At 42.1% G+C, this 20266-nt stretch overlaps 1 protein-coding gene across 1 annotated transcript; it reads left to right on the forward strand.

The window, feature by feature from the left end:
• Nucleotides 1-22: 22 nt before the first annotated feature.
• Nucleotides 23-20192, forward strand: FKBP4 (FKBP prolyl isomerase 4). Its single transcript, XM_074825789.1, has 10 exons — nt 23-266; nt 3840-3984; nt 5248-5390; nt 9419-9539; nt 10082-10238; nt 11515-11605; nt 11948-12031; nt 12768-12953; nt 13480-13719; nt 17768-20192. Exons 1-10 carry the CDS (start codon nt 183-185, stop codon nt 17864-17866), a joined length of 1350 nt encoding a protein of 449 aa, XP_074681890.1. The 5' UTR covers nt 23-182; the 3' UTR covers nt 17867-20192.
• The last annotated feature ends 74 nt before the right edge of the window (nt 20193-20266 follow it).

A 20266-nucleotide genomic window follows, 5' to 3' on the forward strand; every position in this document is an offset into this window, starting at 1 on the left:
CCCTCCTCCCCGCCGCCCGGGGGCCGGCGCTGCAGCGCAGGCAGGAGGTGCGCGGTGCCCGCCCCCGCTGCTCGGAGCCGGAGGCGCAGCCAGCCGCTACCCCCAGCCCGGCGGGAGGCTGGTGCCGACCCCGACCCGGTGAGGCGGCTCTTCCCTGCGCAGCGGTGGCAGCGGCAGGCGGGATGACGGCGGAGGAGATGAAAGCGGACGGGGCTCCCTTGGAAGGGGCGGACATCACCCCCAAGCGCGATGAGGGCGTCCTCAAGGTACCGGGCGGCAGGGCGGCCGCTCCCCGTCCCCGCACACCCCGCGCTGACCGGGAGGGCGGTGGGGAAGCGGTGGGGGGTGTCTCCTCGCCTGCGGGCGCTCCCCGCGGCGCCTTACCCCCGCCGGGGCCCGGTTTTCCCGCTGAGGGGAAGGGGGACATGGCCGTTACCGGGCTGCCCGGCCGATTAAATATTAGCAGCGGCGGCGAGGGCGCTGCGGCTGCGCGCCCGCGGGAGCTCCCACGCGGCGGCAGCTCGCCGCTCCCTTCCCCCCGCCGGGAACCCCGCGGTCGCGGGTGGGGGGCTGCGGCGGGAGAGGCGCTTCCCGCCGCCCTCGGGCCGTTCCCCGCGGCTGGGGTGGGCTCTCCGCCCGCACGGCTTGTTTTGGGGGGGAGCGGGGGGGGGGGGTGTCCGCGTCCGTCCCTCAGCACGTGTTCGGGGGCTGGGAATTAAAGATGGTGCCTCGGCGGGGTGCGAGTGTGTCGTAGGGGGTGGTGGGTGGCGCGGAGCGGTGCCGCGCTGCCTGCTCCTGCCCGTCTTTTGAGGCTCTGGGAGCGAGGCTTCTCCATCTTGGTGCGAGCAGCCTCTCGGAGCCGAGATGGTGCCGTTGCACGCGTGGGCCTGGTGCGAACGCGCCCCGGCGCGGCAGCCGGGAAGGCGGCCCGGGGGCTCCGCCGCGGCGGGGCGGGGGGGGCTGCGCCCGCGGGCTGCGCCGGGCTGCTGGCTTCTTTCCCTCGTGCTGGGAAGTGGGTTGATACGGGGAGCAGAATTTATACCGTGAGGGGGAGTTGCGCTGACTTCCTCTGTCAGATATTTCCTATTTCCACATCTCTAGAAACTTCTTTAGTCTCTCTTAAAAGGTTTAACAATCACTGGGTGCGTTTTTTTAATCACAGTGAAATTTCAGAGTTACGGTGTGTGGAAGAAGAAAAGCGGCACGACAGCAAAGACAAAATTCTGGTTTTAACCTTTAGAGCTTTCTGGGTTTGGTTTTAACCTTTAGAGCCTTCTGGGTTTGTCATAGAGGCAGTGTCTCCAGTTCAGGAGGGGTATCGGGGACCAGATCGAAGATGTGTGGTTGGCCTTGATACTCTGCCTTCCCGTATTTCCTGCCACCGTGCTTTGGCGAGAGTTTCTATTTTTTTTTTTTTTGCACGTAGCACGGTATCAGGTCAGGGTTCTCATCCGCATGGAAGCTGTCTGCAGTCTCCTGCATCAGATCCCTGAGCCTGGTAAAAGGCAGCGAGTGTCTGCCCACTCCATGCAGTGCCCACCTCTTGATGATGGGAGAAGCAGTAGGTGGTTTTTGCTTTTGTTTTTTTTCTAATTTTTTTAAAGGCAGGGGAGAAAATACTGGCAAAAGAACTGACATTGTGAAAACCTCAAAAAAGGTGAGATTGTGAATTGATAAGGCAAAAGACTGTAAAGGTCATGAAGTCCAGCCTTCATGAATTTTATTTTTCTAGTAATTGCCACAGTGCAGAATACACCCAATTGAAATCAAGGGTCTAACTCTGAACTAACCTACACCAATTTTGTACTGGTATCATTGCACTGATCCGAGGCAGTTTTTTATTTGTTCATTAGCTTTATATCAGAATAGTATCCAGAGGTTTTCACCTGGTATTGCTGAATGTGCTTGCACTATTTCTGTTGTAAGTATTTAAGTTCAGAAATAGAAATGCTTGCAGTCATTATGAACAGAAAAATCAGGTTTCTCCATCTGAAAGGGAAATGTAAACCTTACGGAATATAGGGTTGCCATATTGAGTATATGAAAAAAGTGAAACTCGAGTGTCTTAAATGCAAAATAATAGTAATAATATTGTATAAATATTGAAAATGAGATCGTAATTATTTTCGTGTGAGATAACTTGGTATGACACTACAAGAATATGGCATTTGGAAAAGCTTAGTAAATTTCCATTAAATGCAGTTATTATTTCAAAGTGACTTCAGATTAGCTGCTTTGAAATTTCTAGTTTGGATCCACTTTTTTTAGTATATATCTATCTAGGCATGAAGTAGTTTAGGTTGATTACCAGATTCACATTATCTTCATATGTCTCCATTCCCTGATCTCTGTGAGAATGGTTGCTTGAATTTTTGCTTTCCTTGGGGGAGAAATCAATAGATTAGTTCTGTAATGCTAATATCTGCTGTAGCACCGAGGTGGTGCAGGGTAAGGGGATGGTGTGCTCTGTGATGTCAGGCATCCCTTTTCACACTCTGCATTCTCTCCCTAGGAAACTGATCAGGTAGTATTTTTTTCTGTTTTTTTCCCCCCCTCTTTTATGCATCCAGTGAGGTGCTTTCAGCTTGTTAAGAGTCTGACAGAGGCTGTCCGCATTGCCTCAGCTTTGAGTGGAGGGTGCTGGCATTTCAGTGGTATAGTTAGTTGCAGGGATGGTGGGAGGCAAAGTGGGAGATTGACAGTGGCTGGTTGCAAGAAGTTAAAATTTGGGAAGGAGACTTCCAAGGGTCTGCTTCCTTCGGTGAAAAACGTGATTGGTATAGGAGCATGACATTTTTATAGCTTTTTGTTAAAGGAGGAGCACCAATCCATAGTTCTGTGTAACTGCCCTTGAATAAATGCTTCACTACGTTTTCCACGTCTGTAGGTGCAAGCAAATAGGGTCCTCTGTTGGTTCCCTTTTGACTAGCTAAAATAATGCAGAACTTTGGCTTGGAGCTAGATACTCCAATCAGGACTGGAAACAACTCAAATTTGAACTTTGGAATCCTGTTATGGGCAGGGCTTCATATCCTTGCCCTATGAGATATGTCAGTATTCTCTATATACATTTCAAGTGAATTTTTTCAGAGAGATTGGCCAATCTTGCTTTTTGTATAGTGTAGATTTAGTTGATACTGGTATTGCTAGCTAGGCTGGGGAACCTCTTGAGAAGAAAATCAAATCCTTGCAGCTGTATGTGAAATCGGGGTGCTGGCAATCTGTGTCAGAGTTGTGGGGTGATAAAATTAATACAGTATAATAATTCTTAAGTGTTACTGTGTTGGCTGCTAGAACTAACCTGCATTGGGGTGAGAATCTGTTAACCTCTGTTAAACTGTGGTTTAACTTGAGTAATCTCAGAATACATGTTAGAATACACTTGGCATGGAAAGAACCAGCTTGTTACCTTGTTTAAATGCTTTGCCTTAAACACTGAACTCGGGGGTAATGATAGAGTGGTTGTGAGGAAGGTACTTCAATAAAGGAAAAAAAGCCCTGCCTAGTGCTTTACCTGATGAAGTTTCAAGAACATTTAAAATCTTGTTGAGGAAAGGTAAGTGACATTGCTAACTATAGATGCAGAGATTTGTCAGCTGGTGCCAACTGTTGCCAGTTAAGTTCTTGTATCACAGCAGAGCCATCTTGAGGTTCCTGCATTTGCAACACTGCTAATCTGTAGACAGAACAGTCAGTTCATTTCCAGGTAACTGAAGTAAACCTGCAAATCCTTTAGCTACTGAAGATGATAATGCATGCATCTAAGTAAATGGAGTTAATGTCCAATAGGCAGACTTCGTTTTCATCATCTTAATGTTGCTTACTGGTTTTTTTCTCAGGTTGTCAAGAGAGAAGGCAGTGGGACGGAGTCTCCGATGATTGGTGATAAAGTGACCGTCCATTACACAGGATGGCTTCTTGATGGCACTAAATTCGACTCCAGTCTGGACAGGAGAGATAAATTTTCATTTGACTTGGGGAAAGGTAATATTTTGTGTTTGGTATTGATCATTTAATTGAGGTGGGATTTCCTTGCTGTGTGGCTCCTTTGCATGTTAAAGTTGCTATTTTAACTTGAGTTTGGAGCTTAAGGTTTGTTCTGGTAGAACGGCCCAGTCGGAACCAGAACGGCTTTGAGATTCTTGTGAATGAGAAAACTCTGTAGCCCCTTGATGAGGCCTGCTCAAGAATTCACAGGCCTCAGACAAAGCACTCCAGGGTGCCAGTTTGCCCCGAAGCATAGTAATAAATGGTAGTTAAATAGCCAGAATGAGCATTTTGTTGATTGTTTTTTTGGCAGACTTGAATTCAGGAGTACTTAATTGTGACCAGATACTGGGACAGGGTGCATGGGGCAGCTGTCAGCTGCAGCATGATGAAACGTACTCCCTTTTTCCTTAAGTGCCCAAATTAACCCAAATATGAAGTCTTGAAGTAGTGCATCCCTTCGTTATCAAAAAGCTTCATTTTTTGAATGCATGAATCCAAACATCCTTGTTCCAGCGACTCTTGTTATTCAGTCTGAGCTTTTCCTGGCAGTTTCTTACCTGCTGCTTTTTTATTTGGGAGATAAATTCCGCAGTGTACTGAAATTTGAGATGATATGAAGCGTACGTATTAATACAAGAGTAATAGAAAGGCTGCTTGAGTGTGTTGAAAGAAGCAGCAAGTAGGAGAGCTTGAGTAGGAGATAGGATTTTGTTACTTGAGGTTCCCACTTCAGTTTTGGCTTTAGAAGGAATACTACTTCTGCTGCTTTACTCCCCCTTTCTGTTACAAGTGCATGTAACTTCTAGTTACCACTCGTGCTGGTCTTTGCCAACTGATAAAGTACAGAGAGAAAAGGCTGTTGTTCTGGATTGTTTTCAAAATATGAGCCTGCAATCTCTCACCCTAAGACCTTCCTCTTCGAAGAGTTTATTGTTATTTCCTCGCACTTGAGATTGTGCACTTCAGCCCGTGTCTGTGTTCAGATGACTTGTATTCTCTGTAGGTGAGGAAGTAAGGGGAGAAAAAGAACCACTACACCTAGAATGAAGAAATTTAGCTAAACTTGGATCCCCAAGTAACTTTATAATTTAATTAGGATTAAAACTGATGTACATAAATTGGAGTGAGCACAAGTCTTCTAGTATTTCTGTTCCATCTCAGCTTTTGTATACTAAAAATGATGATGCTCAGTTTCACAGCCAGTCATGCCTTTCACGTATGCCTCGCAATCATGTGATTGAAATTTGACTTGCATAGGTGAGGTGATCAAAGCATGGGACATTGCTGTGGCGACTATGAAGGTTGGTGAAATCTGTCGGATTACATGTAAACCAGAATATGCCTATGGCTCAGCTGGGAGCCCCCCAAAGATACCTCCCAACGCTACACTGATTTTTGAGGTAAGTGAGAGACAGTCACTAAAACTGTACGCTTGAAAAATAAACAAAAAACCATATTTCACTGTAGAAAATGTGTGATGTAATAGCCTTCCAAAACAGGAATGTTAGGTTTTTCTAAAGAGAAAAATATGGTCAATTAGGGTAGTGTTGGCAAAGCATAATGTTCTAGTCTGGCTGCTACTGATCTACAGTGGCTCAGGTTCCCTTATTTTGGAGTTTTTAAAACACTTGAACGTTTTCCAGTGTTCATAGTTTTAGTTAGGGAATGATTCACTGTAGGAGAGTGCAGGTTGGGAGGGTGGACTGTCTCAGTGGCAGACTCTGAAGCTGCTGAAAAAAAATCTTTAATCCTCCTTCCACTTCATAGGACTAAAAGTAATGATACTTGTTAAACATTATGAAGTTTTCAGCAACAGAAGAAGCAATTAATGTCCTCAGTAATACATATTTCATACTTTTTTGTTTTCTTTGCAACATTAACATCATCTATTGTGAGCTATTTGGAGGAGAAGAGATAATTACCCCATATAAACTGCTAGAATATAAAGTGTATTTGAACAGCCCTGCAAATACGAATTCTGTTTTCTGTAGAGCTGAGAATTTTAATAAACCTTAAAGCACTACAGGAACAGTTTGGATTCAGGTTGCTTGTTGATTACCAAAGTCTGTCTGTGGATCCAGCCTACACTGATGAATCTTATCGTCATAGAAAGTCATTCGTACACACTTGGTCCCTATGACAGATTGAGCAGTCTTGAGTTTGGTGTCTGGGTAACGCTAGTTTTACAATTCACATGGACAGTTGGTCTCCTCGGAGGTGAACTGCATGTCTTGGTGAGCATAGAGCTGATTAGCATGGGTATTTCTTAACCTCAGCAGCAGAGGACAGAGTTTGTTTCCTGGTGACCTTTAAGGCATCTCCCCACCCCTCCCCTTCCCAAAAGGTAGTGGAAATAGCAGCTGTCTCTTGTGTGTTATTTCAGTAATGAGAATGGTTGCTCAGAATGCTGAAACAGGTAAAAACAGCTCTCAGGGAGTAGGGGCTGAAAGCCTATTTAGATTTTAATGGAAACAATGAGCATCTGTTAAGAAGGGTAAATTAAACATAGTTGGATATTGTATTTGTATTACGTTTGGATAGTGTATTTGCATTTCTTTTTTCCAGGAACTTGTAATACCATAAAAGATGTATTTTGTGCGGAAGGATTCCAAAAATACTGCCAGGAGGTAGTATCCCAAGCCACTAAGGGACGAGAACTTACTCATTTCAAGTACATCAAAATTAATGCCATTATTTCTGCAGTTGACTGTTGAAAAATAGTATCTTTTAAAACTGTTCTTAAACAGCACTTTTTAATACATAAATTTGAAGACGCTCATGACTTGCTTATATTGATCAAACTACGTATGCTGGAATGCTGTGTGCTTTGCACAAATGCAGGTGATACTAAGTGTAATATAGGGCAGGATTGAAGGGGGAGATGAAAACACACATATTTATGGTGTTCTGACCTGATGATTCAATGCAAACTCTGCAATTATATTTTTTTTCTCCCCCTACCCCTCTACTTTTTCCCACTCACTTCATTTTGCTTGAGGGAAAGGAAGAACAAACAGAACTGCAGTGTAGCAATTACTGAAGATGTTCAGCTTCTCTGCTTTTTACTGTCCATGTGCAGTGTCTCAATGTGCTCAGACCTTCTACCTCAGCAGCATAACAAGGCATTCTTAAGGGCTTAGCACTAGTACACAGGATGCTACATCATTGTCCTGCAACAAGAGATAATACCTAATTTTGATAAATAAAATCACTAACTGCAAGATGGGATTTGTTTCATCAGAGTACTACTGAGTCTGATACAGTCATCCAGATTATTCACTTCCCACTAGGTTTTTCTTAATGATGCCAGTCTGACCTCTCCATCTTCTAGGTACTGTTTAGGTAAAAATAGTGTTTCATTCATGACCCTTTATATCCCCTGATGCCTGCCTGAGCAGTAATGTTAGAGGAGGAAAGGGAGAAGGAAAAGCACTGAAGCTGCCTATGAAGGTTTTGTGCTTCCCTAAGAAAATGGCCTGCAGATGACTGGCTACAATAAATAAGCTCTCTTAAGTTTTCACTTTCTTTAGTCTTGCTCCTGTGTTTCATTTTATTAAACCAATGTCAGCATGGTTCCTTTGCACGTACAATCACCATATCAAAATTTTGTATGAATTACCTTAAAAAAGGACCCTTTAAAACTAAGGACTCTAAAAAAGACCCTCTAAAATGTTAAAAGATTTTGTAGCTCTGTCATTACCACATCAGCATTTGGTTATGACCTGAAATAATGAATGTCTTCTAGTTTGGGTTTTTGGTTTTTTTGGTGTTTTTTTTTTTTTTTCTTTTCCTTCCTCATGATTGCTTTTGCTGAGCAATAAGAATAAGTAGATTCTTCCATAGAATACTGTTAAGGTTAAAAAACAATAATAATAAAAAAAATGGTGAAACCTGTATGGTCATCAGTGGGATGTTCTGGAATGACTTAGCATGTTTCAGACAGACTGAAGAGAAAGGCCATGATACAATTTGTTATTAGGTATCCATCAAAATACAAAGTGGAAGTACTCGTTGTATGTTCCTTTTGCATTCCAGGTATCTTAAGTCCAGTGTCATGAACATCCATAGCATTAGCCCTGAACTTTTTTTTTTAATGAAGTACTTAGTCTAAACAACGATTATAATGGCTTGCTCTTTTATGCTGTTTTTACTATTGTTTTACTCAAACATAGGATAGCAAAATTTTTTTTTTTCTTAATTTCATAGCAGCAACAACAAATTTCTTTTGTGACTAGTTATTTTTCCATCTGGTCATGATACTCCCACTTCAAACTATGATTTGCCTTAGAGACTTGAGAGGGCATGCGAAGATTCAGACTGGGTAGTTATCTCCTACATTAACACCAGCTCTTAAAAATTCTAAACAGTTTGTTGCAACAATGATTTTTAGATTAAAGGTGGGCCAGATCATGGTTTTGTTGTTTTATCATTCTTCTGGAAATAATTTTTTTCTGAAATGATCCCACAATACACAACAGTAAGGCAAGACTAGAGGGGAAAACATAACAAGACTAAAAAGACAACACTAACTCTGTTCAGGCAGGAAAGGAGAGTGACCCAGAAGTTTTGAAACTCTTGTCCTGTGGCACAAGAGTAGGAGGCTGAAGAAACAGGTGGGGAATAGCCAAAGTCTGAAAATGTACTCTAGACTTAATATTGCAGGATAAGCATTTGGGATCGCTTTGGACTCCGTTCCAAGCACTTTATACCCTTCATTCCACCTATGATCAAATTCAGATCAATTTAATCGGATAAGGATTGTATTTTTATAATTAATTTTCCTGCTACTTCTGTCCTTGCATTACTTACAAACCTCTCTGGCCCTTGGATGCAGTGACACTACCGGTGATTCTACTTGATGGTAGAGTAAGAGGATGTGACAGCTGCTGAAGAGTGTGGTAGCACTGCAAAGTGGCAGCTGAGAGCAAATTCTTCCTGGCTTAATGTAATCAAAAGGTATTTTCCCTCAAAACAAAAAAAACCCCACCCAAACCCAGTAAACAAAACATCAAGCCCCAAACCCACTATCCATGCTTTTGCCTGCAGACTTTGGCAAAAATACTGTTAAAGAAGTCAATAGTCTTTTTTTGCAGTAGTCCCTAAGCATTGTGGCTAATGTAAGCTTTATTCAGAAGCCAGGTTCACAGTCCTTTCAGTTAAAGGATTTAATTTGTAGTATTGGAGACCAAGACTGTTGGACAAAAAAAGCTGTAAAGGCCTGAATATAATCTGAAGCTCTTCAGTGGGTTTCCATCCAGTATCTAGTGAATACAGCACCTTCATAGCCTTGGCTATCTAATATCTTACAGGACGTTAAGATGGTGGCTTCCTGAACAGCTGTATTTTCAAAGATCTCTGGAGAACAAATTCTGTGAGTTACTGAATTGATGTGATGAGAATAAATGCGAGGCTTTTCTTCCTTCCACAGATAGAACTTTTTGAGTTCAAGGGGGAGGACCTCACTGATGATGAAGACGGTGGCATCATCCGAAGAATCCGTAAAAAGGGGGAAGGCTACTCCAAGCCCAATGAGGGTGCACTTGTAGAGAGTGAGTACATTACACAAATTGTACATGGGTTTACCATGTGGGAGGGCAGAACCTTTTTCCTCAATCTACAACTCCTTGCCCTGAGAGAGGGGAATACATGTCTTCTCCTTCCTTTACTAAGTAACTTAACAGAATAAAAGTTTACTCTAGGTTATTTCTGGAGAGGTTTACATTGTCCAGCAGCAACTGTGTTCTCCAGAGATACTGAATCTGATGAAATGCTTATCTGATCACAAAAGATAGATGAGGAATAAAGTATTTCCATTTACTGAGGAAGAAGAGGGGAGGTAGTTCTGGCACTTGTTTGGTTTTTGTTGGGTTTTTTCCCACTCCAACAACAGATGAACAAAGAAGGGTTTATTAAGTTTAGCAGCAGAAGTTCTATTTGCTGCCAGTAGCCGCCATGCGTAGGCAACTGTTAAAAGAGAAAAGACTGTTTAAGGAGGAGGCTTTGTCTCCCTGTGTTATCTGTGCTACTTGCCCTGTACTATACATAGATACCTTCTGATTTTTCTCTGGGTTGTTCTGTTTTTTGTTACCAGTCCAGTTTGAAGGGCGATACGGAGATCGTGTTTTTGACAGGCGAGAATTGCGGTTTGAGATCGGAGAAGGTGACAACTATGATCTTCCTCATGGTCTGGAGAAAGCAATTCAAAAAATGGAGAAATCTGAGGAATCTGTGTTCTATCTCAAACCGAAGTATGCTCTTTCAGATCTTTTGATACTTGAAGGGTTTATACTAAGCATATGACAAGAATGAAGTGTTTTGTTATAATCCCTTTCAGTTTTTATCAGTGCTGTAGTAAAAACTTCACAAGCCCTGAAAGTTTGATGTATGCCATTTGGTTGTGAAGTAGTAGCACTCCCTAGAGAAATTTACTTAAGTCTCTATAGTGTTGATTTTGGTGAATATTAAGAAAAATATTGTTGCTCTCTAACTTACTATTTTTTGGTCCCTCTTAACAGTACTTTACAGTACAGCAGTGCATATAAAGATACCTGAAGAACAGCCTCAGAATGGGAAAAGAGCTGATGAGCCTTCTGAGCAGTCCAGTGCGACCAGATAGCTAGTCCTTAGGTGATATAGTTAGTAAAGAGTATCAGAAATCCTTTGTCAGTAGAAAATGGTTCACTGGTGTTCTGAAACCCTTTTGGAAAAAGACCTTCAAAGCCTTCTTAGGCAAAGTTATATCCAAACTTGGACCATGATGAGAACTCCCTGAGACTAAGAACAACTGACTGAGATGTATGACTGCACAATATTGTAAGCTTAAACAGTCTTGGATAAGTAGAATTTTCTCTTACAGTGCGAACACATTTGAAACAAGGGGAGTTTTCACTGATTGCTTCCATCAAGCTTTAATTCATTTCCATTTTTATTTTAAATCTTTTAAACTGGAATTGAACCTGATGGGAGAAGAAAAGCAAAGCAATCTGATCTTGCGGGTTTTCCTGCTCATGTGCAGCTTCTTCTTTTGGAGTTGCAGCACAGAACCTTTCTATAGGCATTTACTGTTTATCAGCTGATAGGTGGTATGTTAAGTGTACAGCTGTTCACTTATTTGCTCTATATATCGTCATCTTTGCTTTTCTGAGAATAGTACTAAAATACAGGAGCTCTGAAGGAACCGGTCAGTCTAAGACCGTGAATGTAAAGCAAGATGTGTGTAACTTCAAAGTTTGGGGTGGGTTTTTTTGATGGAGAGAACTTGCTTTTCCTTCACATAAGCTTAAAAAAAAAAAAAAAATAGAACTGATAGCCTAGAGATTAACAAAATTAACCCCAGGTTTCTCCAGCTTCCTTCTAGCCTGTGCCTCCTAATTTTAGGGTAGTTCCCAGAATTCAAGCCTTTATGTCTTGTAATAATGCTGTGTAGGCATCCCAGATTTTCATGGGGTTTTTGCCTCCAGTTTCCTACGTAGCAAATATGTTTGGCTGGATAGTTTTGGAACTCTTCTTTTCTTCCCCTTATAGCTATGGTTTTGGAAGTGCTGGGAAGGAGAAATTTCAGATCCCTCCAGATGCAGAGCTACAGTATGAAGTGAAACTCAAAAGCTTTGAAAAGGTAGGAATGAGAGATGAAGTCCCAAAGAGATTGGGAGGTGGGGGAAGAAGTATGAGTGCAGCTTAAATAAGGACGATGGAATCCTTGAACGTTGATCTGAAATAGGGAAGCCACTGTTGTCAGAGATGATGACAGGCTGGGAGCTCTTGGCTGAGATTGTCCTTGTTCTTACTGTATCCCTGTCTGTTACTGTCAGTGTCTCTCCTGCTCTAGCCTAGTTATCAGTAGCGCAAAAGTCTGCTTTGCAAACCTGTCTCTACCATACTGTTAGTGGGAAGCAGCATAGCCACTTGGCTTCCCCTGGAATTGTATCACTGACTTGAACTGTTCCTGTTTGGGTAGGCTAAGGAGTCTTGGGAAATGAACACAGATGAGAAGCTGGAACAAAGCTGCATTGTGAAGGAGAGGGGCACTCAGTACTTCAAGGTAAATTACAGTCTCCAAATAATAATAGCATTTCTTATTCCATGTTGTGAGCTGATAATGATGATTGCAGCTGCTGTCATTTCAGAGTGGTGGTCATGCTATTCTCTGATTTTTTTTTTTTTTTTAATTTTTTTTACAGAGAGAACTGGAGGGGAGGGTGTCTTAAAAAAGAAAGCCTCAGAGTTGGAATATCCAAAGAACTAACTCAACAGGGAGTTAGTTCTCTCTGTCAGAGCTGTTTGCTGTACCTACAGATAACCGTGGGGCATACACTGAATAGCAGCGAGGTCACAGTTCCTGCTGTGGGATAGTGCTGTGAACAAACAACATTCATTTGGGTAGGGATGTGTGGACAAACAATTTGTGTGTTTCAAACAATTTGACTGGCTTAAGGCAGAATTTCCATTATCTTCATGACAGAGCAATAGTTGTGCTGTTTTGAAAGTGCCCCATCTGCCTTGTTTTGTATCAAAAGTTGAATACAAGGTGGGAGTTGAGAGTGAAGTACCAATGCTGGCCTATACACCTAGCCTCAATGGGGAAACTAGTAGGTATTCCTAAAGATTTGCTGATCCTATGCAGGAATGGCTTTCAGAAGTAGTGTATTTTTGATGATAGAAGTTATTTTCTGATTGAATTATTTTTTTCAGATCTATTGCTCAAGGTAAGCAGAAGGGGCAAGAGAGAGAGCAAAGTTACTGTGAGCTGTGTGATAATTGACCTTCCTTGTTTACAGGAGGGGAAATACAAACGGGCAGCATTACAGTACAAGAAGATTGTGTCATGGCTGGAGCATGAATCAGGACTCTCTGATGAGGAGGATACAAAAGCCAAAAGCTTGAGGCTTGCTGCCCACCTTAATCTAGCTATGTGCCATCTCAAGCTGAAGGAATACTCCCAAGCTTTGGAGAACTGCAACAAGGTAGTAAGGCTTTATTTATTCTTAAGCTGCACAAGTAATCTTGACAGTTTATCTCTTGCTTTAACGATTTGAGGGATACCACACCATGTGGTGTTTGGTCTGTCTTATCAGCTGGCAGTTGGGTAGTACTGAATACACAATGTAAAAATACCCAACAGGTTATTTTCATAATTATTGTCCTCTGAATATCTTTTACTAACTCACTGCTACACTGAGAATATTCAAGTATTTAGAAATTAGAAACACTTGAGATGTCATGAAGGTAGTCATGTTGGCAAAGGTCTGTCTAAAAGCTGGAATAGAGCTAGGACTAAATCTTAGACTTGCAGTTTCTCTGTCAAATAGTCTACGATATTCAGTCCTCTTCTTGTACTTCTATTCGCCTTATTAGTAAGCCCTGACAAGACTCATAGATCTGCATCAGAAGGGGTACAGTTCTAGCAGTCTCCGGTGTTTGACTGCATCTTACTTTAATTAAAAAAAAAAATTATTCTTGAATGTGGTTTTGTTTGTCTTTTTAATGCAGGCACTTGAACTGGATAGCAACAATGAAAAAGGCCTCTTCCGGCGTGGAGAGGCGCACTTGGCTGTCAATGACTTTGAATTGGCCCGTGGAGATTTCCAGAAAGTGATACAACTTTATCCAAGTAACAAAGCTGCCAAAGTGCAACTGGTAACTTGTCAACAAAAAATACGGGAGCAGCATGAGAAAGAGAAAAAGATGTATGCCAACATGTTCCAAAGGCTTGCAGACAAAGACTTAAAGGTAAGTAAAGCTACTCCAGAAGACTACAAGAGGTGGTGTCACATGTTAGACAAGGAATAGTGCTTTAGGTATTCTACTTACTACTTAGTACAGATAAATATAGTGGGAGAACACTCTTAAGTGGCATCCTCTGGGGGGAAATGGAAATGGCCAACAGTCAAAATAATTAGGCCATCTTGTTTGAGCAAGACAACTAGCAGTACCAAGCATAGCACAGAATGCTTTTACTTACTTCAACCGATTTTGCAACAGACCAGTGTTAAACAGAAAGCACCTGAAGTGATGAGATGCAAATATGATAATGTACAAGAACTGAAAAAAGTGCCTATTGTCCTTGAACTGATTGTTTTAAAGGGTCTGTTCTGGTGCTTGGATGGCCCGGCTACTGAGACCTTACGTGTTGTACGGATGGTGCTGAGCACCATCTTGCTTCTCATGGAGACATCAAGATGTGGTTGATGCTCTCCATCTCAAATGTCACAGATTGATTATGAAGTGCCAGAATTGAGACTGTCAGAAGATTCATTATTCTACTGTATGGGTGGTTTTCCTACTAAGCTTCACTAGAATCTTAGTAAATACTAGTTCAGTTAACTGCAATATTTGAAAATGGGTTATAACAAGGTTGTATCAGCTAGCAAGAAACTGCTGGTGAGAATCACATATCCTAAGAAAACGTTCTGTTTTCCTTAAATCTGATGGTCCAGAAAGACTGCGTAAACCTGTAACTTCCAAGATAAAGCTGAGATTTATATCAGACTCAGATTTTCTCAGTAACACTGGGGAGTGCAGAAGCTGGCATCTTGTGGGGTTATTTTGACTGATCTTTGTCCACCTTTGCAGAATGTGCAATGGAGAATCTGAAAAAATTGTCAAATACTGGTATGTCAACTTCCTGCAGTTAACTCTGTCAGTGAGTCTGTCCAGGGGCCCACTGTCCTCAGATGAGTCTATCCTGACAGTTCAGACATCTCAGCTGTCAGCTGACAATTTGCTACATGAAACACTTGCAAACCTCTCTTTTTCCTCCCACCCCAATCTTTCAAAATGAGATAGATCTGAAATAATTTATCTTCCAGAGACAGTGGGAGATGTATTCAACCCTTCATCTCTTACTCTGTTAAAGTAGTCATGTAGTAAGCATAGGGTAATCGCCCCAAACTGGATGGTTGGGTGGGCAAGCTGTTCTGTTCGTAGCTTTTCTGTTGTGGGTTTGTTGTTTGTTTTTTTTTCTCTTCAAAGAGTAGCAGTAGTTCTGTGGATTTGGTTCTGCTTCTCGGGGAGGAGTGTAAACACGCACATAAACACAGACATTCCCCAGTGATTCTGCAAGGAAAGTGTCATGGTCCATGTATTTATGTATCTTACTAAAGCAGCCTGATGTCAACAGTCCTTGCTTATTGGAGCCTGGAAGAAAGTATTCTGTCCTTTTAGACATTGTCAGATATAGCCATGCAGCACACTAATTTTTGGTAGGTTTTAATGAAAAATCTCAGGAAGGTGAAGATACAGCAACTAAACTAGAATGATTTCACTGTTGGGCATCTTCACTTTTGAAATTGCAGGTTCTGCTGCACAGGTTCCTTTCAGCTAGTACAGCTGCTAGGAATCTGGCTTCCTCCCCTAAGTGTGGGACACAGCAAGATCTGCTGTTGAGAGAGGAAGAGTGTATTGCTGAAACAAGCTATACCCATTAAAAATACAAAACGGCTGCCTTCAGGCTTTTCAAAATGTACTCCTCAGCCCCTAAGACAGACAGTTGGTAGAGCCGTATTCTTGGCAAGAGGCAGACTCACAGTGTTTGTGTTGCAGACTGGGACACTGCAAAGACATGGCACATAGTTCCAGTTTTCCAATCTACTTCAGACAGAATCATCTTGTAGAGTCATAGAATCGTTTAGGTTGGAAAGACCTTTAAAATCATGGAGTCCAACCATTAACCTAGCACTGCCAAGTCCACCACTAAACCATGTTCCTGAGCACCACATGTACATGTCTTTTAAGTACTTCTAGGGATGGTGGCTCAACCACTTCCCTGGGCAGCCTGTTCCAATGCTTGACAACCCTTTTGGTGAAGAAATTTTTCCTAATATCCAATTTAAACCTCCCCTGGGGCAACTCGAGGCAGTTTCCTCTTGTTCTATCGCTTGTTACTTGGGAGAAGAGACCCACACCCACCTCGCTACAACCTGCTGTCAGGTAGCTGTAGAGAGCAATGAGGTCTCCCCTGAGCCTCCTTTTCTCCAGACTAAACTACTGCAGTTCCCTCAATTGCTCCTCATAAGATCTGTGCTCCAGACTTTTCACCAGCCTTGTTGCCCTTCTTTGGACACATTCCAGGACCTCAATGTCTGTCTTTCAGTGAGGGGCCCAAAACTGAACACAGTAATTGAGGTGTGGCCTCACCAGTGCTGAGTACAGGGGGACAATCACTTCCCTGTCCCTGCTGGCCATGGCTATTCCTGATACAGGCCCAGATGCCATTGGTCTGGTTCATTCTTTTCAATAGTTAGATTATCTTGGGAATATGCATGTGTTTACATAGTTTTTTCTTGGAGCCATCTGGCCTACTTGAAATTGATGTGGTTTTATATGAAAAAAGATTGGTGGAACAGGGAACTATAAACAAAGGACACTTACTCCCCAGGTCAGTCTTGGGGATTTTTCTTGCAAGAAAACATATTTTCCTGTTAATTCATTTATCATGTTGCTTTACTGTAGCTCCAACAGCTTCTCTGTGGTGGTGGGAGAAGTTTAAGAGTTCTGGAGTAGAGGTTTGTTTATCAAATGACTTCTGATTGCTAAGGCAGTTCAAGCTGCCTATAGTTCTGAAATTCCTGACATCTGCATGTCTTACAGTCCATTGAAGTTTGACAGCCACACTTGCACCAGTAGTTCTTTTCATGAATTCGAATAGTTCACATATGTAAAGTGTGATATTTTTTTTCCTTCTTTTTTTCTTAAAGGTCAGGATGTTTATCACCTTACCTTAAGCCCAGGATTGCTAGCTAACAGATTTTCTGTGGAGAGGAGACTTTGCTCTCATGTGTTTCACAGAATGTTTCTAAGGATGAAAGGTTGACCTTTGATGTCTGGATGTTCTTTGGCTGTGTTTTTTTTTTGTGGCAGCTAAGTTGATGTAACATTCTAGTTTGAGGAGTCTACCCCTTTTTGCCCTCCTGTTCCGTGCCCCCAACAGTGCATTCTTATATCCTTGTTCTTGTTTGGTTCTCATCTAACCTCATAATAAAACAGATGGGTCAGGGTGCTAGGCTGACAAGTGGAATAGAAGTTTTATTGGACTGTCTTTTGAGATGAGCAGAAGAAGATATTTCTACCTCCTTTTACTGTGTTTGAAAATTATTGTAAGCTCAGGATATGCTGGCTATGTCCTATTGTAAAAACTGACCTCGGACTCTTACCAGTGGCACTCTGCTTTCCACCCCTTTTCATGTGGACTGGAAGATATAGCGAGGAGAGGGCCTTTAGAGCAGCTACCTTGTCAGATTAGATTCTCTTCCAGCTAAACTCTTAGAGAGGACATCCGAGTGACTGTTGTCAAGTTGAAGTTACTCTTCCTGAAACTAGTTGCCCGACAAAGATACTTGGTATCTTCAGTCCAAGTGTGCCTCATCCAGGTTTGGGGTGGGGGCATGGTATGGGAATTGCTGAAACAGAATCACGTTGAAATTGAAGCAGGATGAAAGCAGGTCTGTGCAGAAGCTTCCTAAATGAATTTCAGTTTGTGGGAGAACACTTTAAGGAAGTGTTATGTGGCAAGAGTGTGCACGCCACATTATGAATTGGAACCATCTAACACCAGTAGTATTTCTCAGCCTCGTCTAAACTGCTTCTGGTTTCTTAGATGCAGAAATAATGCAAAGAACTTTTTGGTTTCTCTTGGCTGAAGGTCCTAATATCTGAATTCAGTCTTGCAGGGAGACCAGGTATCCTAGTGGTAAGAATCAAATAATGTTTGTGGTATTGTTTGCAAACGCTAGTAACTTTGTGTAACAAAGGAATGTCTTTTATTTGTCTCTCTCTTTAGTCAGCTGCTACTCTTCAAACCAGCCACACTGAAGATGCGGAAATGAAAGAGGAGCAGAACGGAGTTGAAGATAAATCGGAAGTTGACACAGAAGCATGAAAACAAACCCTATTCCATTAGTTTTGTAAATGAAAGAATTTCCAGTGAATTAGACCTTTATTTTTCTACCTGGTTGGACAGTGGCTTCAGGGGAGCAGAGGCTAAAGCCACCATGCCACAGTCAGTTACAGCTTTACATGTCTGTTGAAGAAGCTGAGTGGCAGCATAAATCTGGTTTAATCCTAGGGACTATTTATTCATTTGGCCTCTGTTACTGTTCGGGTTCTGTCTGGATTTACTCTGTGTGGTTTATTTGCATTTTGCCATTGGTGTTTGTCTCTTTCTGGTTCCAGCTCACTTCTAATCCCAGGTTCTGCTTCCTAAACTTATTTCCTTGATTTCTTGCAAGTAATCAGCCTTTTCCAGGAGTCCTCACGTGAGACTTGAGAACAAATTGGCGCTCCCAGTTCTTCTGCCTTGGGATTGCCCCGTTCCCCCCTGTTCAGTAGGGAGTCCCTTCCATTAAGTGTTGTAACCTTTCCTGTATGCCTCCTCTTTGCAAATTGCTGAAGGTGAAGACTGTGAAGTCACAGCTTAAGTAATAAAGCTCCAGTTAAACTCAAGAAAAAACAACTTTTCGTGAGTTTTTATTGGAATTTGCACAGCATTAAGAGAATTTACTGTCCTTTGGTCATTCAGTGTTCTCATCCACATAGCTGTACAGTAGCCACAGTATCTGATTATTTTTCTGTGTTGTTTGTTCATTGCCATAGAAAATTCCCATAATAATTGATACAGTATTTACCCATATATTTGCAAAAGGAAAAAATACATTGCTGAAAACAAGTCTGTAACCTATGCATAGAGCTTATGTTCTGTTCATTATTTCTACCTTCCTCTTCACCCTCCATGTTGTAAAACTAGTCCAGAAAACGCCCATTTACTTATATGTGAAAGTGACTGGCTTTGAAGAGAAACTAAGTGATAATGGTTTAACACATACAAATACTTCTAAATCCTAATCAGCTACAAACTTCTGAGTGATTCTAATGTCTGCTTATCCCCATCTTGCAAGAAAGGTATTACTTGATATTCCGCTTCTTTCTGCGGTATATTGTGTGTCTTGTTTGGGGGTGGGTGGGGTTTTGTGTGGGCTTTTTGTTGGGTTTTCTGTTTGTCTGCAGTACTCAACATAGTGCTCAAATTCACGTTCTGTTTATCCTGTTACGTAGTGTTAAACTCAGCATCTCCACTGTCCTGTTCCGAGACCCTCTAGCAGCAGGGACACTTCTCTGCCTGCTCTGCGGGAGGAAGGTAGATAACTTTTTCCTTTCAGATAAACCAAAACACATCTTTTTTTCTGTGAGAAAGATGTCTTAAAAGCCCGAGGGAACTGCTCCGTGATGCTGGATGTATGACCGTGGCCTTGGATATAACCAGGAATTAAACAGCTCATTCACAGAAGGCAGTAGGGAGGCGGTTTTGCTGTTAGGACGAGCTGGATCATGGGTTGGAGCTAGCTTAGGGTGCTGCAAACTGCACTGTTCTCTGCAGTGGGGTGGAGGAGGGATAGGAGAAGAGGCAGGATAAAGTGGTTGGTAGGTCATCACATTTAAGGAAATGCTGATTTGATTTGCTTAGAAAAATCCTAGTGTTCCCAGGTACTGCTTTTTGTGAGTTCTGACTCAATAGGCTCAGCCCTGCATATGTGAAAACTTTTCCCTTGTACCAGAGCAGAGTTACCTCTAAGGGGAATGTTACAGACAAGTTACAACAAGGTGTGAAGAATGCCTGTCAACTGAAGTTACAAGAGGGGATTTCCAGACCCAGATCAGTGAGGGGAGCAGGAATGCCAAGCAAGAGTTCTTTTTCTACAGCCAGGAAATACCTTGATTTGTTAGGAATTATTACTGGAAAGATGAGCCCCTGTGGCTGAAACTTGGTGCTGTGAAAGCAAGTATAGGGCCAAGTCTTAATGATAAACTTAATTCTTGAACCACAGTTCTCAAAAAATCTCCCCGTGGGGGTGATGGTTCTTCAACATATTTTTGAAAGCAAAAAGATCACAGAGCATCAAAAACATTCCTAGAGTCAGTGGTGGGTATGTTACGTGCGAGCAATCTTGAAATTACCATTTTGTCCTCATTTACTACGTAACTGTGAAACGTTTAAGAATGAAAATCTAAGGACACTGAACATGCCCTATTCAGGCAGCTGAAAGGAGGTTCCATGCTGTCTTGAAAAAGGGGGCTAGTTGCCAGCAGAAGGTGGCATGCTCGTGTTTATAAGTGAGGTCATGCATGTAAACTTAAAATATAAACTGTTCGTGATGTCCTTCCAGAAAACTGCTTGAAATAAACAATTACAATACTGACTTTGTAAACCACACACTTCTGTCTCAATTTATATATCCCTTATCCTGTGCAGTGTTCTTGTAATAGTCATACCGGATCTTTTGGA

The sequence above is a fragment of the Strix aluco genome, chromosome 5, assembly GCF_031877795.1.
Source record: "Strix aluco isolate bStrAlu1 chromosome 5, bStrAlu1.hap1, whole genome shotgun sequence".
NCBI lineage: Eukaryota > Metazoa > Chordata > Aves > Strigiformes > Strigidae > Strix > Strix aluco.